Source organism: Gymnoscopelus braueri (assembly GCF_963280865.1).
Source record: "Gymnoscopelus braueri genome assembly, chromosome: 16".
Lineage (NCBI taxonomy): Eukaryota > Metazoa > Chordata > Actinopteri > Myctophiformes > Myctophidae > Gymnoscopelus > Gymnoscopelus braueri.
In genome coordinates, this window is record NC_137616.1 from 36,650,612 (window position 1) to 36,678,116 (window position 27,505).

The 27,505-nt window shown below is 41.8% G+C and overlaps 1 protein-coding gene across 4 annotated transcripts in view; it reads right to left on the reverse strand.

Annotated features, from left to right (window-relative positions):
- plcb1l (phospholipase C beta 1-like) overlaps positions 1–27,505 on the reverse strand; it is a 273,312-nt gene that overhangs the window by 39,751 nt on the left and 206,056 nt on the right. For 3 of the 4 annotated variants that reach the window (XM_080453637.1, XM_080453638.1, XM_080453639.1), the window contains exons 14-27: positions 21,475–21,646; positions 17,645–17,731; positions 17,205–17,275; positions 15,553–15,649; positions 13,869–13,953; positions 13,249–13,373; positions 12,288–12,442; positions 10,671–10,835; positions 8,875–8,974; positions 8,250–8,354; positions 7,507–7,631; positions 3,765–3,906; positions 1,063–1,116; positions 595–814 (exon numbers count right to left, since the gene is read on the reverse strand). In XM_080453637.1, the coding sequence (XP_080309763.1) occupies positions 595–814; positions 1,063–1,116; positions 3,765–3,906; positions 7,507–7,631; positions 8,250–8,354; positions 8,875–8,974; positions 10,671–10,835; positions 12,288–12,442; positions 13,249–13,373; positions 13,869–13,953; positions 15,553–15,649; positions 17,205–17,275; positions 17,645–17,731; positions 21,475–21,646 (1,703 nt within the window). The remainder of the gene's footprint in view (positions 1–594; positions 815–1,062; positions 1,117–3,764; positions 3,907–7,506; positions 7,632–8,249; positions 8,355–8,874; positions 8,975–10,670; positions 10,836–12,287; positions 12,443–13,248; positions 13,374–13,868; positions 13,954–15,552; positions 15,650–17,204; positions 17,276–17,644; positions 17,732–21,474; positions 21,647–27,505) is intronic. The other variant, XR_013934755.1, reaches the window with a different exon arrangement.

Consider the following 27,505-nt stretch of genomic DNA (forward strand, 5'->3'; position numbering starts at 1 on the left):
TATTGTGGCCTCCTGGTGGCGCTATAATAGGCCAATGTGAAAAGGGTGCCATTTGTTCTTAGGCCTTTCACGGCAATCGGAAATGTTCCGAAAATGTGTTTTGCTAAATTAGACCTGGCGCTATAACAGGCCAATGTGAAAAGGGTGGCATTTCTTCCTCGGACTAGTGGGAATGTGCGTGTGAAATTTCACGGTCATCAGATGATCTATCAGGAGACAAAGAGAGGCAAATGTAAATTTCCCATCTCTTTTGTACATAATAGTGTTTGTATGTGTTGATGACACGTATTATTGTGTACATTTTGTATGCTATGTTGATGAATTGAATACATAGGACCACAATGGAAAAAGGTCCTCACAACTTTTTTTGTGTTATCCTTTCAGCCTTAACCCCCAAAAAAAATCATTTTAAGATTTATTTGGCTATTCAAAAAATAGCAGATCTACAAGCTCATAGCGCGGCACCGAGTGCCGCGCTATGAGCTTGTAGATCTGCTATTTTTTTGGGTCAGTGGAGAAGACGAGAGGAGGGAGGAGGAAAGAGGAGGAAGGAGGAAGAAGAAGAAGGAGGAGGAAGAAAGAAGTGCAACCTACCTTTTCTTACCGTCTCGTTTGTGGGTCTTCAGCAAGGCGGAGCGTCTCCTCTGGTGCTGGCTCTGCAGCTCGGAGCAGCGCGCCGCCTGCTCCTTGATCAGCTCGGACATCTTCTTCTGGTGTTTCCTCACCAGCTCCTTCATCTCCTTGTACTGCTTCCTCTGCTCGCGCACGAAGCCCTTCTGCTGCTTCAGCTCCTTGACCGTCTGAGCCTCCATCTCTGGTGAGAAACGACGAGGAGATATACGTACATTTAGGCCCATGTCACAGTTATTACACAATCACCTCATCCATTAAGAGCATAGAATTGCATCAGAGAATAACATTTACAAATGACTAATAAGAAGAACATTAAGTAGTTGACCAAAGTCTGAGAAAAAGAAGCCTTGATGTAGAAATATGAGAACACAAAAACTAACTATGAGAAGACATAATAAATTCATATTGTTTTAAAGGAGACAGTCTTACCAGTGAGGACACTCTGAACCATGTCTTCAGTCTTTACCGCGGGCTTCAATGAGCCTGGTTCAAAACACACACACACACACACACACACACACACACACACACACACACACACACAAAATAAGTACAAGTAAGACGCGCGAACGCGGGAAGCGAACGCCAAAAAGAAATAATAATAATGAAAATAAATCATCTAAAAAAAAGTAACCAATAAAAAAATATATAAAAAATAGAAAAAAATTCTGCGTTAAAAGGAGCATCTTAGAAAAATACAAATTCACAAAAAAAAAACTTTGAATGTTTTTGAACAATTCAACAAAGTGTTTGAAGTGCCTGTTTCACCCACTTCCGGGGGGCGGAGCCAAAATCCGAGCCCGAAGTATTTGTTCGTAGACCCCCACTTAGGGGGGGTAGAAAAAGTTTCGGAGCGATTCGGGCACTTTTCATTTAACATGGGGTTTCAATGGGGAGTTTTTAGGAGCCTTCTCCGGGGCGTGGCTTCCGGGGGAAGGGGCGGGCTTAAACGCAACCTTGACAGGTGTGTTCAGTTTTCAAAGACCTTTCATTTGATGTATGGTACGTCTAAATTGGACATTTACTTGGCTGCACACAGGGCTGAGGATTTACTGCACACAGAGACACAGACAGAGAGATATGCACACAGAGACACAGAGACACAGAGACACAACCCGAGCACGGTTTCATAGTAAGCTCCACTTGCGCGGAGGCGCGCCTTTGGCGCGCCTCCTTCCGCTGCGTTCGCAACAAAAATGTTTTTACTTAATGTAGTAATACAACAATGTAGAAATACTCTGTTAGAAGGAAAAGTCTTGAATTCAAAATGTTACTTGAGTTAAAAGTACAAGAACACTGGCATCAACAGCTACGTAGGGGGGGCGGCAGTGGCTGGATGGGAACCGCAGGGTTCCCAGTTCGATCCCGGGCTCCCCCAGAGTTAGTGTCGAAGTGTCCTTGAGCAAGACGCTGAACCCCTAATTGCTCCCGATGAGCAATTAGGGGTTCCGATAAGCAAACCTTGCATGGTTTCCTCCGCCATCGGTGTATGAATGTGTGTGTGAATGGGTGAATGTAATGCACAATCTATGTAAAGCGCTTTGGATAAAAGCGCTATATAAATGCACCATTTACCATTTTACGTAGAGTACCAAATGAGCTAGTCCTCATTATGCAGAATGGCCCAATTCACGACCATACTATTGTACTGTAATTAGTACTTTAGTGTTGCAGCTGGCAAAGGTGGGGCTGATTTTAATTACTTTGGGTAGCTTAACCTAATACATCATAATTCATCAGTTAATGTACGTTTTGAATTGATGTGGGTTAATTATTAGATATGGGACCTAGAGGCATAAATTGTTCAGCATGTCCAGAATCTTTTCACTTTTCTAGGACAATGGGTGGCAGTGCTGAGCCTTAGCACACTGTGAGTGCTGAGCCTTAGCACACTGTGAGTGCCAAACGCCTCGCTTCGCGCCGCGTTTTGAGCTTGTAGATCTGCTACTTTAGATGCTTTCGTGTGATGCTGTAGCATGATCAAGTAGGGCGTTAATTTACGCAAAAACACACAAAGTTAAAACATGGAAGACAAGAGGTTTCTTACCGACAACAACGAAATGTGAAATGTGTCCTCTGCAATTTACCTATCCTATACAGTAGCTACTAGTAGCAGCAGTGAGCACCATTAATACAGTGCTGGTTATGTGTCTTGCCCAGGGACACTTCAACACAGACTAAAAGACCGGAACGCAAACCCGGGGACCTTCTGTTTCCCAGACGGCCTCTCCTCTACCCACTGAGCTGCTATGACCGCCTTTGGTAAAAAGGAATTCTAAGCAGATACAATAGGTTTCCCTGCTTCGGTGGGAGCCTAAATATGAAAGACCGTGATTTTCAGTGATTTTCTCCCCCCCTAAAACATAATCATCAGGTATGGTTACACTAGGAGGAAGATTTTTTTCAAAAAAGTGTACAGAAATTGTTAAAATTTGTTTTTATGTGGACACGCCTCCAGTTCATTAAGTATACCTGGTTCTCACCTTAGCACCTCCTCCACCATCTTAGCACCACCCACCTGTCCTAGTCTCTCCTCCTCCTCATGCCCACACCTGTTGTGTTATGATAATGAGGGGGAGGGTATATTTTTACTATGTCACAAAAGGCTGTTTTTCTATTGGCACGTTTGACCCTCAAGGTTTCAGCCTCCAGGTAGAAACTCAAAATAGTCAGAGAAGACATAAAACACCATAAAAACACCACCAGGGGGCTTAATGAAGTTCTATCAACCTCATAGACACATGAAAAACAGAAAAAGTGCAAAACCATGGCACCACCTCTTGAACAAATCTGCTGTATGCTGCAGGATGTCAGATTTCTGAAGACTGCAAAGACCACAGCATTGTGAGTAAACAACCCCACTGTGCTGCTGCCTAAGGCTGTGGTCAGCAGAACCTCGTTCAGACAGAATCCTCTGGGAGTCAATGCTGTGTGGGTGAACGCTTCAACAATCAACACAACACTGACTTCTGTTGTCGGCGTGATGAAGCTGCGCTGTACCCCTTCACATCTGAACACCATGTGTAATCATTTGCTCAAAAGCTATGTTGTCTTGGTAGGAAAAAGATTCACAGCAGTAAAGCCTAACTGATACTAACTTTGGAGTATGTAATAACACTGCCTGTGTGTACCTGTAGGTTGAGGCTGTTGTCCTCCGCCCAGAGCGGGGGGTTTTGGGGTGATGATGGGGGTGTGGTTCAGTCCGTTCTCTGCTGGGAGCGCCGCTCTCTGGTCAACCTTTGGCTCCGAAGGGGCGTCGCCTCCTGCTTCCTCCTGCCAATCACATACACCTGTCTGTCACCACCTGACAGTCAACTAACACAGTGGTTCTCAAACTTTCTCATGCCGAGGTCCCCCAAATTGATATACAGTATATTTGGCCGCGGAACCCCAACAATTTTTTTTGATAGTATTAATATAAAGTAAACATACTGTGGCCTCACCTTTACTAAATCCTTGCTGGCATGAATGTAAAGCTCACTATGTTAATATTCAATCTATTCATCCTAAGCAGTGCTGTAAAGTAACTAAGTACATTTACTCAAGTACTGTACTTAAGTACACTTTTGAGGAATTTTTACTTTACTGGAGTATTTTCAATTTTCAATACTTTTACTTCTACTCCACTACATCTCAGAGGCAAATATTGTACTTTTACTGCACTACAATTATTTGAAAACTTTAGTTACTTGTTACTTTGCAGATATAAATTATTACATTATAATACATACATTAAAGGAGAGATCCGGCCATTTTAAGTGTTATCTTTGATGTGTCGCTAATCACTCACCAACATAGAAAGGGCCGTTGAGTTATTCCAGAGAATCCCCTGTCGTTCAGTCTGGCGACCGCCTCCGTTGGCATTATGGGAGCCGTGTGTAAGAGTGAAATTCGCCTATTTTAATGGACAACAGGGGCAGATCTGGAATTATTCAACGTTCCTTTGTATGTTGGTGAGTGATTAGCGACACATCAAACATACAACCTAAAATAACCGGATCTCTCCTTTAATCACTTTAGCCCTATTTTATACATAGGCTATATGAAAATAGCCGATCTACAAGCTCACAACGCGTCGCATCGCGTTGTGAGCTTGTAGATCAAACATTTTAGTACTTTTACTTGTGTTACTTTAAGTAGAATAAGTACATTTTGATACCAATACTTTTGTACTTTTACTCAAGTACATTTTGAATTCGGGACTTTTACTTGTAACAGAGTACTTCTACATTGCATTATTGATACTTTTACTTACTGTAAGTAAAACATTTGAGTACTTTTTTCACCACTGATCCTAAGTCTTTGAGTATAAAAAATATGTAGCTATATCTATAGCAAAAACTAAAACGACACAGGCTTTTTAAACCCTATATACTTCATTGACCAGGGTCCCCCAGGGGTCTAATTTTGCCTAATGTTTGCCAATTTTCTCAAAATGTTTGCATATTTTCACCAAATGTTTGACGAATGCTCATCTACTTATGACATCACATGCCCAGAATAGGAACACCAGGGTTCATAATGGTTAACCACTTAAACCCCTGCATCCGTATTCTGGGAAAACCTTTGCAGAAAATAGCAGATCGACAAGCTCACAACACTGCGCCGTGCTGAGCCCTGAGGGACAGAAATGAGCCCTGAGGGACTCCGCTTTAGAAATAGCAGATCTAAAAGCTCATAGCGCGGCACCGAGTGCCGCGCTATGAGCTTGTAGATTTGCTATTTTAGAAAAATCGTGAACATTTGTGCAAATCTTTGAATACATGTATTTTTTTAAACACATTTTTTTACTCAAATCTTTGCTTCTGGGGGGTCCCTGGAACAACATATTTTGAGATGGGGGTCGGCGGCCAAATACATATCATTTTGGGAGGTCCTTAGTCTCGCGTAGCCAGAAAACTATTCCACAATCTCTGAATGCTATATAGAGTCTGAAACTACAACTGAGAGAGAGGAAGCTGGCACTTCCGTTCACGAAAAAATATTTTAAAATATCTTTACATTTTATTATTTTATTTCCATTTCTGCTAAGCAGCAAGCTAAATACTTTGTATTCATATCAGAATAAATTTGCGCGACTGTAAAGACGAAACGGAAGTGGGGAGGAGGCTTCATATCCGGTTTATATTCTAATCATGATCAGAGCTTCCAAGTCCCAGACTGTATGACCGGAAACATTTGAAAATTGTGGGAGGCAACAGTCTGGCCACGCGAGACTAGGAGGTCCTTGACATGAAAAAGTTTGAGCACCACTGATATAGCAACATACGTTTTTTTCAGAAAACTGATTTAGAAGACATTTGTAGAATCCCCAGAAGCAATAAGATTTGAGTTACAAATGTTTGCTTTAAAACATATATATATTCAAAGGTTTGCACAAATGTTCACGATTTTCCAAAAATAGCAGATCGACAAGCTCATAGCGTGGCACTTGGTGTCGCGCTATGAGCTTGTAGATCTGCTATTTTTGAATAGCCAAAGAAATCTAAAAATGACACACAGATGCCTTCCAGGTCTTAATGGGTTAAGTGGTTAATCCTTAAAGTGTTTTTTCGGAGATATAAATCTTTCCTTTGCGTGTCCGTTGGTACCTGCAGGACTCTGCGGGATAACTTGTAGACATAGCTCTGGTATCCCACTCTCAACATGGCCTCCTGTGTCCTTTATGCGCTGTCTCCTTACTGTAGGCTGTACTGTATGTCCTGAGGTTATGGTGTTGTTGACTCCAAAAGGTTCATATCACTTCATAATAGCATAAATATCCTTTGTGCTTATGCTGGTTAGCTCTCCTCTCTCTGTTCCTCACTGTCTCTCTCTCTCTCTGTGTGTGTGTGTCTGTGTGTGTCTGTGTGTGTGTGTGTGTGTGTGTGTGTGTGTGTGTGTGTGTGTGTGTGTGTGTGTGTGTGTGTGTGTGTGTGTGTGTGTGTGTGTGTGTGTGTGTGTGTGTGTGTGCCTCTCTCTCTCTGCTACTCTCTCGCTCTGATAGTCCTGTACTGATGTGATAGTCAGCATTGTATTGATGGGACACACCTGAGCCCCGTGTGACAGACGTTGAGCCCAGCAAGTCTGAACCGGATTCTACACACCAGTACATCCTATATAATACACTGAATACACGATGAGCGTGGACAGCATACTAAACATTCAAGAACGCAGTGGCATAATTTGCCTAGGGCAGTGGTTCTCACACCACAAGCCTTCTTTCTAACAAAATTCTTTAGTTTTTAAGATATAATAATAAAAGCCACACATACACATGGTATATAATTGTACTGTTCTCATTTACTTCTCTACTCCTGCAGATGTTCCCACATAAACATGTTTTTTTTTCTTTTTCTGAGAGTCTGTCTGTTGGTTTTTATAAATAATGTGTATTGTGGACCCCTGTGCTAGCGTCTACCAGGCGACCGCTGCCATGACCACAGCATGAAGAGGCTATCAGGCTGTCCCTGAAGGTAATGACATCAGCGGACAAATCAGATTAAAGAAGAGCATCATCCCATCATCCCATCACTCTGTGTTCCTGTGTAAATGCTCTCAGATCATGCGGTGGATATTGTGTTACAAGCTTTTAGTAGAGTCTCTGAAGAGCACTTTGAATTACAAGTAAATGACTACTACAACTCTATACTGTCTGGCCACTAATATAATATAATATAATATAATATAATATAATATAATATAATATAATATAATATAATATAATATAATATAATATTATATAAACGTACAGTTTGATATATATTTTTCATCTCTGTCTCTTGATTATGATGTTTGTTCGCCATTCTCTCTCTCTCTCTCTCTCTCTGTCTCTCAACCAAACATGCACTTGCGCACGTGCACGTGCACACGCACACCTAAATGCAAACACACCTCTTTGTCGACTTCCTCCTCTCCCCCCTCCTCCAGGGTTAGCGCAGCCAGCTGATTGGCTCTCTGCTCCATCTGCTCCATCCGGTTGACATAGCTGATGGGATTGGACAATGCCTCGATGACATCTGGAGAAGGAGCAGGAACACACACACACACACGCACACACACACGCGCGCACACACATACGCACACAAAAATACACATCTGAAAAATCACAAAATTTGAACTGCAGAACTGCAGAGAAACCATGTGACGTATTTGAATACCGGTTGAACCACTAAAAAGTCCAAAGTCTTGTTTAAATCATGTTTCTACGGAAAAATATGCCAGAGTAATTGTTTCAAGATTTTCTTCATTCATCTCAAAGATTTTAAATCACCAATGAAAATTCAAAGATAGCCGAACATTTTCAAGTTTGAATGAAGTTTCTAGGTGAAAGTATGAATGAGTTATTGGAGCACAAAAAAGGGCTCTAGATAAATTGGCTCATTTTCCCATAGACTCTCAATACAATGAATGTAAAAAAAAAAGAAAAAGTTAAATATTTCGAAAAGTTAAAAAATTGTAAAAAGAAAAGTACAAGCACACCATTCTGTGTATAGCTGAACATGTTGAAGTTTGAACGCGGTATTGTGGAAGTAGTTGGAGGCCAAAAAAAAGTGTACGGAATTTTTGAAATAAACAAATAAATATAAAGCAGTAAGAACATTAGTGTGCTCGCCCTGCAGCGAGCCCACAATTACCTGCAAATGTGTCTGGGACGTAATCCTTCACCTCCACATAGACGAACAGAGCAGGCAGGGTCAGAGCCTGGTTCTTGTCATTTCTCAGACCGATGTAGTGATATCCTGCAGGGGATTGGGTCACACAAGTATGGGAATTAGACCGATGTAGTGATAACCTGCAGGTTATTCTGGGGGGAACATTAGCCTGTCGCAACTCTATGTGTTTTGAGCTTGTAGATCTGGTGTAGAAAAAGGCCGTCCAAGCACAGCTGCAACTCAGGGGTGTTTCACTTAAGACTAGAGGGTTTAAGTCAGTGTTTCCAAAACAGTGGGTCGGGACCCATTTTTGGGTCGCGAATACATTTTTATGGGTCGCAAGTAAATATCCCTTTATTTTTCGTTTCCAACATTTTGTTTTAACTGTTTGAATTTTTTTCATGAATTAAAAACAAATTCAAACATTTTTCAAAAGAATTTCATACAAACGAGAAATTCCATGAATTAGAAAAAAACTTGAAAGTAAAAATAGCAGATCGGCTGTTTTCACTAGTTTGGGTCCCGGGGAGACATCAAAAATTCTCTTTTGGGTCTCGAGACGAAAGGTTTGGGAACCACTGGTTTAAGTGGTTAAGACGGAACCCACCTGGACGTATGGCGGACACAGGAATGATGCGATGGCCGATAAACTTCCCTCCTTCTTCAAACACAGCTATCCTCAGTGAAGCCAAGGTGGGCAGAACAACCTGCGCAAGAACCATAATATCAATCATTACATGGTTTTTACTGATCCGAACCCGAGGAGAAAATAAGAGACAGATGTGTTAGTCTAAAAGAACCTGACCATCCATTCTAAAATGAACGGGGAGCCAGTGAAGTGAGACACTGTCCTCTGGAACCACACGGAACCACCACCACTGTGGTGGATTGGGTTCAAGTTCAACCGGTGGTTCCCGTCAGCCTTCCGGCACAGTGAGAACCACTCCAGGGGTCCTTGAGGAGTTCCAGGGGGTCCCCAGAACAATGAGGCGGAATTGTACTATTCAACACTATTTCAAAAATAGCTAAAACAGCTGACGTAAAGCTCACAACGTGTCGTCAGCTTCTAGATCTGTTATTTTGGCTATTTTGAAACAAGAATTAATTGGATAACTTATCCAATGTGAAATATATCAATATATCAACACTAACTCATACCAAATATCAACAACGTTTTAGAAACAGGGACAAACCGCAACCACCAGTCTTTACAAGCACCTTCGCAGAAAAACAAGTCGCTTACAATAAGCAGACATGGCAACCAATCATGCCAAGTTGCAGACCCTTTTGTACCAAACACGCCCCTTTCCACAGCCACGCCCCCACCGTATATATATATGAACAGAAGTGCACGCCCACAATTCAGTCTAAACACATCCTACAAATAGACAGGGTGTTTCTTAGAGAGTGTTACATACATACACACTCTCAAAAAGTGGTTAATTTCAATATAATTTCTCCAGCTAGAAGTTAATCCAATAAGAGAATGTAATGCATAAAAATGACTAATCGTATAATAGTTTTCCCTCTCCCCACCTACAGTGCTGTACTGTAAAAACAGCTGTAGAATCTTGTATTTATTCTAGTCTAACAACTAAGATCTTCTCTTATGGGGGTCCCTGGCACCAAATCGTTTCAAATGTGCGTATCAATGTTGAGGGTCCTTGACATGAAAATGCTTGCGAACCACTGCTCTAGCCTTCATCAGTGTATATGGATTAATTGTGTGAATGCACAAAACCATACAGATACAGTTCAAATAACAAGTGTGCATCCGGTATGTTCTCTCAATGGACCACCCCAATGTGCAGAACATGCGCAGCACTAGTGTTGATTTTGACAACACATTTTTATTACATTTTAGTCATAGTTTTTGGAATAGAAGTCCATTTAGTTTTAGTCATATTTCAGTCATCTGATTTTTTTTAGTTTTAGTCGACTAAATATCATAAGATTATAGTCGACTAAATCTACAGTTGATTTAGTCGACTAAAATGTATTTTGGCGGTGCATTGATGGCGTCGTAATGGCTGATTTTACACTTTGTTGCATGGTGAAAATAGCAGATCTACAACAAGCTCACAAGGCGGCGCAGCGCGGCGCCTTTTGAGCTTGTAGATCTGCTATTTTCCCAAGCGCAACCAAACATAAAATGACTTGTCTCTTAGTTCTACTGGATCTCTTCTCACTAGTCCCTCAATAACATTTTAGTCTAGTTTTTATTTGTTGACGAAATTGTCAATATATTTAGTCTTACTTTTAGCTCGTAGCTTGGTTTTTATTTCGTTTTTATTTCGTTTCCGACAGTAAAAAAGGTAGTCGGCGAACATTTTTAGTCATAGTTTTAGCCGACGAAATCCACACTGCACTACGTGCACTAAAGTAGTGAGCCTGGATTGTGACCTTCTTGAAGACGATGGCCTCTTCCTCCCAGAGCGGGTTGATGGCGTTGCCCTGCGACGTCTTGGTCTTGAAGGCCTTCCTCCTGGTGTCCACGGGCAGGCCGTACATGTCGATCTCCACGTAGGTCCCCACCTTCTTGTCCGATAAGAACTGGCCTGAGATGATCTGAATCCAGGAAGCAGAGGGAGGGAGGGAGAGAGAGAGACACACAGAGAAACACAGAGAGAGAGAGAGAGAGAGAAAGAGAGAGAGAGAGAGAGAGAGAGAGAGAGAGAGAGAGAGAGAGAGAGAGAGAGAGGTTCATTTGTTGACTACAGCTTGTAGATCGGCTATTTTCAAAAGATTTTTTATACATTGGAAAACTTGTGAAATGGGACATTCTGCATAATGCGTACTTTCTACTTTTGGTCCTTTAAGTACATTTTGATACCAACACTTTTGTACTTTTACTCAAGTGAATTTTGAATTCCGGATTTTTACTTGTAGTATTGATACTTTTACTTAAGTAACCATTTTGAGTACTTTTTCCACCACTGCAAAATTATTTATTCTTTGATATTATAATGTTCAGACTGATGATAGGTTCTTGGTTTACTTATGATCCTAGATTACAGAGGCACTACGCTGTCTCTATGCATTTGATGTATTACCTTGTGTTTACCTTGCTTACTGTAAGTCGCTCTGGATTAAGAGCGTCTGCTAAAAGCCTAAATTGCAGTCATTTGTAATAATTGTAGACATAAAGAGAGAGAAAAGCACTTCACATTGGAGCCCTGTATTACGAGCGGGAGGTTTTTAGATACCTGCGGGAATGGGTAGTCAAAACAAAACCAGCAGGTTCCATAAAATCCTGCACCGTCCCGTGAAGAACCGGATATAACCGCACCTGAAGCATGTGTGGTTGTGCTGTATACTTTTGCTTGATATGAACACATTTAATCTTAAGGCTGAATGCAGAGAACGTAATTTGGAAACATTGTTGAGCAGGTACTGTATGTGCATGATGCATCTATTTAATGACCTCCTGGAATGGTCAGAAATCCAGCGGAAAGGCTTTCCTACACCAGTGGTGGACAAAGTACTCAAATGTTTTACTTAAGTAAAAGTATCAATACTGCAATGTATAAGTACTCTGTAAGTAAAAGTCTGGAATTCAATATTGACTTGGTAAAAGTACAAAAGTATTGGTATCAAAATGTACTTAAACTACCAAAATGTTTGATAAACTAAAATGTTTGAAAATAGCAGATCTACAAGCTCACAACGCGTCGCATCGCAACGCGTTGTGAGCTTGTAGATCGGCTATTTTCAAATAGCCTAGGTATATTTAAGGCTAAAGTGGTTAATGTATGTTTTATAATGGAATAATTTTAAGTTTTCAAAGAATTGTAGTGGAGTAAAAATGCAATATTTGCCTCTGAGATGTAGTGGAGTAGAAGTAAAAGTAAAGACAATTGGAAATACTCCAGTAAAGTAAAAGTACCTCAAAATTGTACTTAAGTACAGTACTTGAGTAGATGTACTTAGTTACTTTACACCACTGTCCTACACACATATTGTAATGTATATACACAAACACACATGCACATCCACACGCACACACACACGGGCACACACCTTCACAGACAGTGTGTTGGCTACGATCCCATCCACGGTGTTCTCAGTGAAAGGGTCAAAGTTTTTGTCCGGTCGTCTCATGAACTCTGGCTTCAGTCTGTATCCACATTTACCGTTGTACTCATACATGCCCAGGTTCAGCTGCATGGACAGATCTGAGAACAGACAAATACAATTTTGATGACAAAGCTCACCCTCCCCTCGCCTGGCATCCCTCCCATGAACACAGCCAATTGTGTTCACTTTATCCCTGTGGGTCACCTGAGCTCCTTATGGGGAGGTTTTTGGTTGTTTTTACTCCAGCAATGCGCAGAGTAACATGCATTACTAAAAACATATATTGCATAGTGAGAGAGACCACCAACTATTTCACCTTCAACCTTACGAGATTAGGCTTAAAGCTAACCAAATTTGTAATCATGGGTAATCATCAGCTCCATTTGTCACTGGTGTCTTTTTCTCATATTTCACTGTAACTGTACGTTCACTTGTCTTGTTTTGTACTGATGTCTGTTTTTTTGTATGGATATATCACCACCGCTTAACAGCCTGCTCAGGGACTACAGATGAAATGTAGCCTTTGGCTAACTCTGGCACATTTACGTGGATGCGAAAACTGACGTGTTGATTAATGTGCACTGTCCCTGATAAATAAATAAATAGTGAATACTTCTCTAACAAAATCTACAGTACAGGGAATAAATAAAATCTCAACATTTTGTCAGTCCTAATCTGTGATTTCGTGAAACAGCATGGAACAAAATGTTTTACAAATGTTCGCTTTAAAAGATATATATATTTAAAGATTTGCAATTGTCAAGATTACAAAGATCTACAAGAAATCTAATAATGACACAGATTCTTTCCCGGTCTTAATGGATTAAAATACAGTATATCTGCCAGTTGTGAGTCACACATAGTTCATGAAGTAAAACAACAAACAATCAAAATGTGGCCTCACCTATAGTCTGGAAGTTGAGAGCCACCAGCTGACAGCCGGCGTTCCAGAAGACCTGTGGGTTGTAGTTGGATGAATCCACTCTGGTGCCTTTAGGGTAGATTCTACTGAGCTGCTGCTTGTTGTACCTGGACAGGACTGGGTTAAGGAGCTTTATGTACTACTGTTAACACTGCTATCATACCTTTATGTACTACTTAACACTGCTACTACACTTACTTTATGTACTACTATTATGAATATATATATACAGTATACATTTAATACTACTGCTGTTACTACTACTGCTACTATCACCACCACCACCACTACTGCTGCTACTAATACTTCTACAAATAATACTAATACAAATAATGTTGTTCCCATACATATTAGTAGCCAACGAGAGCACGGGCTGTCGCACTTTTTCAAAAATAATGCAGCTATGGCTGGAGGTGGTCTACGGGGCCACCGTGACATCACGCAAAGACACCCGACTTAATATTTTGAGGGCAAAAATAAGAATTCATTCATAAAAAAATAACGCTTGCTAGTGTCTCTTTTTGTGCTCCTGCACCCATAGACTCACCCATATGCTTCTATTACTAGTACTGCTCCTGTTACCGTTACTGATAAAAAGATACTCCACAAACTCCACAGGAGACTTGGTGAGCTGCTCCAGAGCTTTGGTCTCCACGAAGGAAGACATCTGGTAACTGCGATTGATCTCTGAGGCAGAGAGAGAGAGAACAGAGGTGTTATTGTCAAATATTCTCTCATGCGGGTCCCTGGCACAAAATCTTTTTCAAGTGGGGGGTCTGCAGCCAAATACGTATCAACGTGGGGGTCCTTGATATGAAAATGTTTGAAAAATGATAATAACAGTAATAATTATCATACAAATAATTTATAAAAGTCGCTTTCATAAACTATTATTATTAGAATAATATCTCAGCTGAGGTGATCGTCTAATGTCTAGGAATGCATGTCCAAAAATGTTACTTTTCAGGTAAAGTAGCAGATCTACAAGCTCAAAACTTGTGTGACGCTGTAGGATGATGAAGTACGGCATTCTGTTTTGTTATTGTCTCTACTGCACTTTGTCTCTTTATGCCTTTTACTCTGCTTTGTAAATAGACTAAGGTCTATCCGTTCTTTGTTTGGAAAGCACTTTGGGTCAGCTGATGTTGTTTTTAAATGTGCTATACAAATAAACTTGACTTGACTTGACTTCATTTACGAAAAAACACAAAAAGCTTGAATATGGTGATAAGAGGTTTCTGCCCGACGGCAACGATATCATTTGATAATGTTCCCTAACAAATGGATGAAGAGCATTTTATTTTTCATTCAGTGGCACAGAAACACTACTATGTGTAAATGCATACTTTAGTATTCACTCAGTAGGATGGAGTGTCATACTATGTGTAAATGCATACTTTAGTATTCACTCAGTAGGATGGAGTGTCATACTATGTGTAAATGCATACTTTAGTATTCACTCAGTAGGATGGAGTGTCATACTATGTGTAAATGCATACTTTAGTATTCACTCAGTAGGATGGAGTGTCATACTATGTGTAAATGCATACTTTAGTGTTCACTCAGTAGGATGGAGTGTCATACTATGTGTAAATGCATACTTTAGTGTTCACTCAGTAGGATGGAGTGTCATACTATGTGTAAATGCATACTTTAGTGTTCACTCAGTAGGATACTATGTGTCATACAACGATTGATTCCAAGCTGACATGGAATTCCAACACTGATGCCATCTATAAGAAAGGTCAGCAGAGGCTGCATTTTAATGCGCAGACTGAGACAGTATAACGTGGAAAAAAGTTTAATGGTACTCTTCCATCGATCCTTCGTGGAGAGAGCATTAACTTTCTGTTTTGTTTCCTGGTATAGCTCATTATCATTGGTTAATAAAAACAAACTCCATAAAATCATCAATGTATCCAGCAAGATAGCTGGGGTACGACTTGAGAGTATGGCAGCAATGTATGAGACCTGGGTGCTTAGGAAGGGGAAAGCTATTGCTAGGGATAGAACGCACTCGTTATACAGTCAATACAATCTTTACAATTTACCACCAGGACGACGGTACAGAGTGCCAATGTTGCAGGCTAGGTTTTCAAGATCATTTGTCCCCACAAGTATAGGACTTCTGAACAAACAGGCCCCATCTCAGTTCTGTGCATAAAATGTGCATGTGATGCCTCTTGAATTATGACTGGTAGCCTTTTCTAGTTCCGCAAGGACAATAACGAATCTATCTATCTAATGCATACTTTTGGACAGAAACACTACTAGATGTAAACATACTTTTGGAAGCCCCAAAGCTATTGAACTTGACCGGCTGGATGTAGCTGACCAGGTTGGACATCTCCTCTGTGGCAACAGCCTCGCTGCCCGCTGTACCCTACGCACACACATATGCGCGTGTACACACACACACACACACACACACACACACACACACACACACACACACACACACACACACACACACACACACACACACACACACACACACACACACACACACACACACACACACACACACACACACACACACACACACATTTATTTGAGAATATCTGTCAGGGATAAACTGCATTATTGAAAACATCCACTAGGAGGCAGCATCAACCCATGTTATCAGCGATATATACATTTTAATGTCTATTCACTGTTTTTCAGTCAATAGAGACTGTGGATGCGTATATTAATAGTCATAGACCAAAGTCTTCATATGCTTTTCGGCTGTACCAAAATCAGTCAGATGTTGTGGGAAACACAATATAAGTTTATATAACACATATAAATGTGGACTGGGTAAGGTAGCCTGTAATCCAGACTGATTGCAATGTTGGTCTTTTGGATTTGTTGATAAGCGGAGTGAACAAATCCAAAAGACCAACATAGCAATCAGTCTGGATTCCAAGCTAAGCGTAAGGTTAAGGGTTTGTGTTACGGTTAGGGTTCAATGTCAAAACTGTTGGTTTACTCACACTGGTTCCACATGGTCCACATTCGATGTCTGTCTGTCTGTCTGTCTGTCTGTCTGTCTGTCTGTCTGTCTGTCTGTACATTGTCTGTATCTTCAACGTTAGTGAAACTATTTCCGGCGAGATAAAAATCCCATACATTTTCACCACATACAATGTTAGTGAGTCACAGTTTAAGCACGTCTAAAACTTGGAATGCATGAAATATATATGGAAGGTGGGTATACTAGTATAAGATTACGTAGCATATTTAGGGATTTATATATTTGTAGAAATCAGTCAGAGAGTGTAATCTTATTTCTATCCCCTGATTAAAATGATATGTGGGATTTATCACGCAAAGTTGGAATACTTTTACCCAGAGCTGAGGGTTTATCTAGTTTAATTAATCTTGCAAATATAATAAAACAAAACCATCTGTTAACAGTTAAACAAATGGATTTTTCAACTTTGTGTGGAAAAATAAGCCTCACTATTAAAGGAGAGAAGTATTCTTATAATCAGGGAGGCTTAAATATGCCTGATTTCCTTTCAAATGAATATAAATTTCAGGATGAAAATCACAAACTATAACACCATGACTAAAACCATGGCACCATGGCAAAATACAGTATAACACCATGACATGACCTACAAACTATTTACAAGCAGAGCAAACGATACAAGTCTTGTGACGAGGACTGTGTGAGAGGAGAGGCTGGTCCATGGTCATGGCCAACTGCACGCGTGTGTTAGTGTGTATGTGTGTTAGTGTGTGTGTTAGTGTGTGTGTGTGAGTGAGTGTGAGTGAGTGTGTGTGAGTGTGTGAGAGTGTGTGAGAGTGTGTGTGTGAGAGAGAGTGTGTGAGTGTGAGTGTGAGTGTGTGTGTGTGTGTGTGTGTGTGTGTGTGTGTGTGTGTGTGTGTGTGTGTGTGTGTGTGTGTGTGTGTGTGTGTGTGTGTGTGTGTAATGAGAGACCTGTACCCACCTCATCCATGGAGCCCTTCTTACAATCATCATCATCATCATCATCATCCTCACTCTCTGCCTCCACCTCTCCTGAAAACAAAAGTCACACATTTTTAACAGAATTATCATACGGTATATAATTCATAAGTCTTTGCTGTCGGGCAGAAACCTCTTATCTCCGTATTTTAACCTTTTGAGTTTTTTCGTAAATTAACGCCCTACTTGATCATACTACAGCGTCACACAAAAGCATCAGAAGTAGCAGATCTACAAGCCCGAAACGCGGCGCGCAGCGACACGTTTTGAGCTTGTAGATCTGCTACTTTTGATGCTTTTGAATTTGAATCCTGAAAAGTAACAGTTTTGGACATATGAGGTGTCCACCCGACAGAGACGATACACACACACACACACACACACACACACACACACACACACAGAGAAATGTTCATGTCTCACCAATGGACTTCCTTCCGTGTGCGTGCCTGAGCTCAGCGGCGCCCTCTGGTGGCTGTGCGGAATCTGCCGTCTCCTCTTTGGTGGAACCTTAACACATCCACCGCCAGAGGTTAATCTCATAATGTACTCACCAGTGCCAAGGTGTTTTTGTTGTTTTTTTGTTTTTTTCATGTCGCCATAGATCTTGTTAAAATCCTTAAGATTGAGCCGTGAACGGTCTGTTTACATCCGCGAGATCTCCCTGTATCTCCCAGTGAAGACCGCATGTCAAACGGACTTCCATGACTGTAGTTAGAGCGGATTACGTTAAACAGTGAAATGCGAGGAGAAAAAACTACAGGAAGAGAATTGAGTTTCAGTTTCGTCTGTAGAATGGGAGCGGGCGTGATCGTCGAAACCGGATCCCAAATAATTCTATTTCCTGTCATCAAACCGGAAACGGAAGTGGATCAAAAAAATTCCGAAAGTGCACCCGGACCGCGCATGCGCGAAAAGACCGCAGCCCGTAGGACTACGGGCTCGGCGCTTAACCGTTGGATTTAACGGCCCGTAGAACTACGGGCCCGGCGGTAAAGGTGTTAAAGGACAAACAAATACCTCATGATCAACACACAGGCCTCCTACTACATGTTATCTACAAGCAGTGGTGGAAAAAAGTACTTTCACGTTTTACTTACGTAAAAGTAGCAATACCACAATATAAAAATACTCTGTAAAGGCCAAGTAAAAGGCCTGTGTTCAAAATGTTACTTGAGTAAAAGTACAAAAGTATTGGCATCAAAATGTACTTGAAGTACCAAACGTAAAAGTACTAAAATGTTTGAAAATAGCAGATCTACAAGGTCACAACGCGTCGCATCGCGACCCGTTGTGAGCTTGTAGATCTGCTATTTTCAAATAGCCTAGGTATAAAATAGGGCTAAAGTGGTTAATGTATGTTTTATAATATAATAATTTATATCTGCAAAGTAACTACTAAATAAAGTTTTCAAATAATTGTATGGAGTTAAATTAAAAAATTTGCCTCTGAGATGTAGTGGAGCAGAAGTAAAAGTATTGACAATTGGATATACTCCAGTAAAGTAAAAAATACCTCAAAATTGTACTTAAGTACAGTACTTGAGTAAATTTACACCACAACAAAACACTTTACACCACTGTCTACAAGCTAAAAACGCGCCGCTTCGCGCCACGTTTCGCGCCACGTTTCGCGCCACGTTTCGCGCCACGTTTCGCGCCACGTTTCGAGCTTTCTATATCTGCTGTTGGGTGACACTGTAGTATGATGCAAGAAGGGCATTAATTTACAAAAAAAACCTAATACTGTGTTGGTACCATGGATGTAGAAAGAAAGGTTGGTATGAGATCAGACACTTGCACTGCTCAGTATATTACACCAGGGGGCAGTGTGTACCAACATGAGAATGACCAACACTATGGACTGCTGGGAGGGCAGTATGGATTCAAACAATATACTTTATCAAGATGCTCAATATTATCTAAATGAATAACAATAACAATACACATATACTGTGCACAAAGTTGAGGAAAGACATAAAGAAGAAAGAACACACACACACACACACACACACACACACACACACACACACACACACAGCATTTCCCTCAGGCTTATAGCAATGCAGTGTGTGAGTGTGGACATACTATATGGGAGTGTATAAATTAGAGTGCATAAAAGTACTGTGCTGACAGATGTATAGCCGCCCCCACGCACGCACGCACGCACGCACGCACGCACGCACGCACGCACGCACGCACACACACACACACACACACATATATGCAATAGCCAATAATCCCCCCGAGCTGATGGAGAGGGCAGTGAAAATGATGTATGATAAACAGTGCTGGGTTCAGTGTGTGGAGCACAGTACCGAGGCCTTTGTCCACCTCTCACATGCACCACAGAGACCCACCTCCTAGTCATATTTATATGTTCTGAGTGGGACTTTCATAAGACTGTTTGCAGGATGATTTTTAACACGCTGCCATTTTCAGGCTTTTTGTGCTCTTTTGATTTTCCATTCTTCTCTTTTGAACTCCTTGAACTGCAAAACGTGAAAGCCTGCATAAACAAGAGCTTCTCCTCACTTTTACCTGTAACTGTGTTGTGACAACAACGTTGATTGATTTATTGAGGATGAATCAGAATCATAAAACACGGGACGTGATGTTGATACTGTCCATTGTGCCAATAGATGGTGTGCACTCACACGAGATTTGCCTTGATGTTACGAGAGTGACATGGGAGGTGTCTTTCTTAGGACTGGGGTAAGATGTCCATTTCGGGACACATCCTCAGCAGTGTGCCTTTGAATCAGGGGGTGTTTCGGCCTTCAAACACAATACACCCTCATCAAAGGTGGCCAGCTACAGGGTGATCAAGCCTTAGCTTGTGTCCCATGCCCAATCATTAAGATTTGCCTAGTTGTTAACCCATTAAAACCTGAGGCGATTCTTTAAAAAATCTAAATCTCAACAGTTTTTTGAAAAAAATCTGGAAAATATTTTTTCAATATTTTTCAAAAATAGCAGATCTACAAGCTCGTAGCGCGGCACTCGGTGCCGCGCTATGAGCTTGTATATCTGCTATTTTTGAATAGCCCAAAGAAATCTTAAAATGAGACGCAGATGCGTCCCCGGTCTTAATGGGTTAAGTGGCTGACATCCCAAGGGACTGTGCAAGGCAGGGGCGTCCTCTTCCCTGAGCCAACCCTACAGCTGACCGCATACCTCATATGCTCTCCTCAAGTTGGAGGGGTTTGAATTGGGTTCTCAGGTGGGGGGGGGGGGGGGGGGGGGGCGGTCATGTTCTTAGAGCCCAGCAAGGGTCCTTCCGTTTGATCCATAGTCACTGGCTGCCTCTTTCAGCTGCTTCCATTCTTCTCTTTTGAACTCATTGAACTGCAAAACGTGAAAGCCTGCATAAACAAGAGCTTCTCCTCACTTTTACCTGTAACTGTGTTGTGACAACAAAGTTGATTGATTTATTGAGGATGGGACTCTATGTGTGCGTGTGTGTGCGCGCGCACACACACGCGCATGTGACAGTATGTGAGAGACTGCAGGCATGCGCGTGTGTGTATCTGCATGTGTGTGTTTGTGCGTGTGCGCGCACACGTGCATGCATGTATGGGCGTGTGACTGTGTGTGTTTGTGACTCGTGCATGTGTGTGTATATGTTTGTGACCGTGAACTTGCATGTGTGTGTGACTGTAAAGGTAGCTCTCCACCAAACAGACTACTAGATTACCACAGACTGGCAGTCCAATGAAGTCCGTTGGAACTTGGAAGGTGTGAAAAAAAGTTGCACCTGAGAGCCGACACTGACAGACGGCTACTATGGTGCTAAAAATAACCTATGCTATGGCTTCATGTATTTTTCAACAACAAGCCGGCTGCTATACCCAATGGTCGGACACCCGCACAACGCTTCCCCACAACTTGCGACCCGACGTGACAGTGTAGTGTAGTGTACCCACCAGCCCATTCAACAGCCAATTTTCGGCAACAGACACTTTCCAACACTTACCGCCGCCGACGGTCGGTGCGGTGGAGAGCTACCTTAATATGTATGAAGTTGAACGCTCCCGGTTTTGAACCCCGGTCTCCCGCATGGAAAGCCAACATGTTAACCACTAGCCTAAAGGGGAATTTCCTGTTGGACGGGGGGAGATATTAGGCTATTACGTGTACTGTACGTGTGTGTGTGTGTGTGTGTGTGTGTGTGTGTGTGTGTGTGTGTGTGTGTGTGTGTGTGTGTGTGTGTGTGTGTGTGTGTGTGTGTGTGTGTGTGCGCGTGCGTGTACCTGCGCTGGGGGACGAGGGCTCACACTGGCTGGAGGAGTCGCTGTAGGTGTTGGACGCCTGCTCTGAGAGCTTCTTCTTGCTGCCGTCCGGCTTGTGGTGCTTCTTCTTGTTCTTCACCAGGATCTTCCCCATCAGCTCCATGGGGCTGGGCAGAGGAACACCAGACTCCAGCTGGGTGGGGGGAGAGGGGGACAGAGAGAGAGAGACAGTGTAAGAGAGACAGGGAGAGAGAGAGAGAGAGAGGGAGAGAGAGAGAGAGGGAGAGAGAGAGAGAGAGAGAGAGAGAGAGCGCAATCTATTTCTTACTATCTTAACGACTTAAACCCTCAATTCTCCTTTTTTTCATCTCCTTTTCTCTCCAATTTAGTCGTTATGCCTAGCCTGACACTCAGCCTGAATTTTCATTTAGTTTCATTTAGTTTCACTCATTATTCAGTCTGAAAGCCCTCTCAGTGCAGCCGTTTTCTGAGATGGGGGCGTGGCCAAAGTGGGACTCTTTAGCGATTGGTTCATACTGGATTGGGCCGGGCCGCCGGTTAGATTTTCAACCGAGAAAACCCCGCCTTCTACAGCGTCACCAGACCCTTGAACGCGAGGCTAGCGATTTCAGGGGCTGGAGCCGGGCTACGTTATGCCAGTTGTGTGTTGTCAGTGCTGTCGTCGTATCCTACCGACTCGCCCCGTCCAGTGAGGAGCCCCCACCGAGAGAACGTAGAGCTTTCATCCTACTCCTCCCGGCTCCCGCCCAACACTCCCCGCCAACAGGTGCCGCCCCCCAGCCCGTAGGAATACATGCAGTGACTAATATCACCCAGTGGTGGAAAAAGTACTCAAATGTTTTACTTAACCCATTGAGACCTGAAGCAGATTCTACATGTCTCCTAAATCTCAACTGTATTCTGAAAAACGTATGTTTCTATTTCAGTGGTTCTCAATCTTTTTCATGTCAAGGACCCCCAAAATTATATGTATTTGGCCGCGGACCCCCATCAAAATATTTTGTTCCAGGGACCCCCCAGAAGTAAAGATTTGAGTTAAAAATGTTCGCTTTAAAAATATATATATTCAAAGATTTGCACACATTTTCACGAATTTTCAAAAATAGCAGATCTACAAGCTCGTAGCGCGGCACTCGGTGCCGCGCTATGAGCTTGTATATCTGCTATTTTTGAATAGCCCAAAGTGTAAAATAATGCTTTTTAGCTCAAATCTAAAAATGACACAGTTCCAGGTCTTAATGGGTTAAATAAAAGTATCAATACTGCAATGTAGAAACACTCTGTTACAAGTAAAAGTCCGGAATTAAAAATGTACTTGAGTAATGTACAAAAGTATTGGTATCAAAATGTACTTAAAGTACCAAGTAAAAGTACTAAAATGTGAGCTTGTAGATCTGCTATTTTCAAATAGCCTAAGTATAAAATAGGGCTTAAGTGGTTAATGTATGTTTTATTGTGTATAATTTACATCCGCAAAGTAACTAGTAACTAAAGTTTTCAAATAATTGTAGTGGAGTAAAAGTACAATATTTGCCTCTGAGATGTAGTGGAGTAGATGAAAAGTATTGGCAATTGGATATACTCAAGTAAAGTACAAATACCTCAAAATTGTACTTAAGTACAGTACTTAAGTAAATGTACTTAGTTACTTTCCACCACTGATATCACCCTCCTCCCCACCCAGCGTCTCTAACCCAAACACGGGCCAATTGTGTTCGGATAGACGCTCGACAAAGCCGGATGCACCACGGTGGATTCAAACCCACAACCTCTGCGGTGGTGGGCAGGCACTGCGCCGGCCGAGCCCCGAAACCCTCTATTCTTAGTGGAACAGACCTGAGTCGCAACTGTACTTGGCCAATCTACAAGCTCACAACGCATCACGTGGTTAAGATCTCAAGTGGTTAATATGAGAAACAGAATGAAAGAGACAGACAGACAGACAGACAGAAATAAAAAAATGTTCCTTCTTTTTTTTTACTTAATTGTTATTTGCAGATTTTCATTCACAGTTACAGTCACAGTGCAGGGTCGTCTTGTTGGGTTCTATATTCAGTCCATTTCTCCCATTTCTCAAGGAATAGAGTCTCTTGCAATCTCAAGTTATGAGTTAGTTTCTCCATCAAATATCTCTTCCACAATGCTTAGCCACCGCTCACAAATTGGAGAATCTGCTTTGTACCATAGCCTTGTAATTGCTTTTTTACTAGCTGCCAATAATACTTTCACTAGGTACATATCTCCTCTTTGTGTATTATCCTATGTCTCAATTCTAAAGATGTGTCTCAGTCCAAATGCTTGGATACCGAAGTCTGATTTTTATCCACACCGTAAGATTTGCCTACAGTCTGAACAAAGCCAGAGAAAGACAGCCTTAGGTTTACTTCTGTCCTCGTTCCCTGTGTCGTTTGTGTTTTGTTCTCGTTTCTTAGCTCTGTAGGTTCCGTATTAGTCTTGTAATTCTGGTAGTTTGTTGATTACGCAGTGCTTTTTATTTTGTAGTATTGCTCCTGTGTTTCCTGTTCGTTCTTGTACCTTTTACCTGTCTTGTCTCACCACCACCCTGATTATTGTTACCCTAGTGACCTGTGCCTGTTAGTAGTACCTCAATCCATCCCCTCACTCACCGTAACAAAGACACAGGAAAGGGAACAGAGAGAGAGAGAGAGAGAGAGAGAGAGAGAGAGAGAGAGAGAGAGAGAGAGAGAGAGAGAGAGAGAGAGAGAGAGAGCGAGATAACACATACGTCTATCCATATACCGTAGACAGAGGAAGTGCACTGTATGCTTAATATTTCAGATATATACTGTACACATTTGGCTGGAGGGAAAGATGTGGGACTTTTTTTTCCCCTTTTTTGTTATGGCAACTGCTGAAAATTGAATTTGAACAAAGCCCAGGGAGGGTTGTTGTTATGAGAATGACAGGGGAGAGGGAGCAGGTGCATGTACACAAAAAAAAACATTCTGCTGTTTTGATTACAGAGCAGTTGGAAAGCGGCACACGTTCTGCCACGTTTGCAAAATTTGCCAGCCTGGAGGAACCCAAGGAGAGGTCACTGAAGTGAGGCATCCAAGTCCCAAGCAGGAGACAGCAGCACGCACAAGAACTTTGGTTGTCTGTCTGTCAGAATATATATTATATATATACCGGGAACGAATCTTTGAATATATATATTTTTTAAAGCAAACATTTGTAACTCAAATCTTTGCTTCTGGGGATTCTACAAATGTCTTCTAAATCCTACAGTGTTTTGAAAAATGTTTGTTTCTATATCGGTGGTTCTCAAGGACCCCCGAAATTATGTGTATTTGGCCACGCGGACCCCCATCTCGAAATGTTTTGTTCAAGGGACCCCCAGAAGCAAAGTCTTGAGTTAAAAATGTTCGCTTGAAAAGAGTTGACACATTTTCACGATTAAAAAATTAATAAATAGCAGATCTACTAGCTTAAAATATCTAGAAATCTTAAAACTGACACAGATGCGTTCCCGGATCGAATGGGACATTACTGAACTTTGTGTTGACGTTAGCTCTATGGCTGCGATTGTGCTTGCTTGCTACTGTGCTACTTTCTGCGGCCTCAGGCGACGCGACTGGCGCCCTGCAGTCGAATAGGCGAGGATTCCGCTGAGCAAGCGGCGTTCGTCGGCGACCGCACACCTCGCAGACACAGGAACAACATTGAAGTTTACACGTTCAACACTAAAAAAACCTGCTTCCCCGAGGGAGGCCGTGCGTTAACCCATTGATACAGTACCTGGAACGCATCTGTGTCTTTAGATGTCTTTGGCTATTCAAAAATAGCAGATATACAAGCTCATATCGCGGCACCGAGTGCCGCGATATGAGCTTGTAGATCTGCTATTTTTGAAAAATCGTGGAAAAAATATTTTGAGGATTTTTTTCAAAAATCTGTTTGGATTTAGAAAACATTTTTAAGAATGGCCTCAGGTCTTAAAGGGTTAAACACAAACACAATCGCCCTCTCTCTTGAGGGAGGCGGTGATCGAGCAAAGTAGGCAGGTCTGTGATTTATTTATAGGGTACACTCACTGCTTTGGGATCTCACTGTTTATGCGTATTAATAATGCATTATTAAAAACAGTCAGCGGTGATGTTGAATAAACAGGCGCTCACGCATGCATAAAATACCAAAGACTGTTGACTACCCCACGGCACACAAACTCCACTGCATTTATATCTCAACTTCTTCTTCTTTTTTTTACTTACTTTCTGTTATTTAGATCAGAGGTTCTCAACCTTTGTTGAACTCTGGCATATTTCAGACAATACTCAAGGACCACCCCACCCACCCAACCCCACTAAGGTATCATCACACATTTCACATATTTATAAAGAAAATGACATTCATATTTAAAATGAATGTTAAAAGTCGGATTTATAGTATACCAGCTCACAATGCGTTGTGCACAACAAAGTATATCAAGCCCTTTATATTGTGTCCACAGCATGGATATTGGCATGGAAATATGTTTGAGTGCGTGCTTGCGTGCGTGTGCGTGTGTGTGTGTGTGTAATTGAGATGGAGGTTTATTCATGTATTCTTATTTTGTTGAGCCTGTCCTGGTTCATACAGTGTAATGCTCTAGGGAGTTGAATGTACTGCGTGTGTAGTGTTCTAGGGCAGTGGTCCTCAAACCTTTTCACCCCCAAATTGATATACATTTGGCCACGGACCGCCATCTGAAAATGTTTTGTGCCAGGGACCCCCAAAAGAGAAGATTTGTAAAAAAAAAAAAAAAAAAAAACACTATTCAAGATTTTCCAAACATTTTCGATACTTCATAAAAAAAATTATAAAAAACAAAACAATGTTCTGCTATTTTTGAATAGCAAAAGTATAAATGGATAAAGTGGCTAAAGTGATTGTGATGCTATGTTAACTACTTTTGCTGGGGACCCCCTGGAAAAACCCCCTAAGGACCCCCCTGGCTGTCCCCGGACCCCACTCTGACAACCAATGTTCTAGGGAGTTGGATGTACGGCAGTACTGTGGAGTGTTCTAGGGAGTTGGTTGTACAGTAGCCTGACTTTGCAGATAAATCTCTAATCCTTTCCTTAACCCATTTAGACGGGGAAAGAATCTCTGTCGTTTTTAGATTTCTTTAGCTATTCAAAAAATAGCAGATCGGTGCCGCGCTACGAGCTTGTAGATCTGCTATTTTTAGAAAAATCGTGAAAATATGTGCAAATCTTTGAATATGTACATATTTTTTAAAGCAAACATTTGTAACGCAAATCTTTGCTTCTGGGGTATTCTACAAATGTCTTCAAACAAACAACAAAACAGTTTTCTGAAACACTTATGTTGCTATAATATCAGTGGTTCACAAACTTTGTCATGTCACAAGGACCCCCAAAATAACACGTATTTGGACACGGACCCCCCATCTCAAAATATTTTGTTCCAGGGACCCCCAGAAACAAAGATTTGAGTAAAAAAGAAAAAATGCTTTAAAGTATATATATATTCAAAGATTTGCACACATTTTTTTTCTCCAAAAAATAGCAGATCTACAAGCTCATAGCGCGGCACCCCAAAGTATAAAATAATGGTTCAAAGTGGTTAAACTCTAAACAAAGTGACACAGATGCCTTCCCCGGGCTTAATGGGCTAATCCTAAAACTCTGCAGGAGCCGATGGGGTGCCTATGCACCCATATGGAGTTTACAGAGCTGATATATCCCATTCACCACACTGCTGCTGCTGCTGTGTGTACAGGCTGGTCTCAGCACAAGCTGATCTCAGTACAGCTGATATATCCCATTCACCACACTGCTGCTGTGTACAGGCTGATCTCAGTACAGCTGATATCTCCCATTCACCACACTGCTGCTGCTGTGTACAGGCTGATCTCAGCACAGCTGAAAGTTATTTACACTGATCATAGGCGAAAAATCCAATTCCCTGACTACTGCTGTCGCTGTCTCGCTCTCTGGAGTTTTTCTCTCGCTCGGTCACCCCCCCACTACCCACCACGTTTTTTTCAGCCCAAGGACCCCCTAGC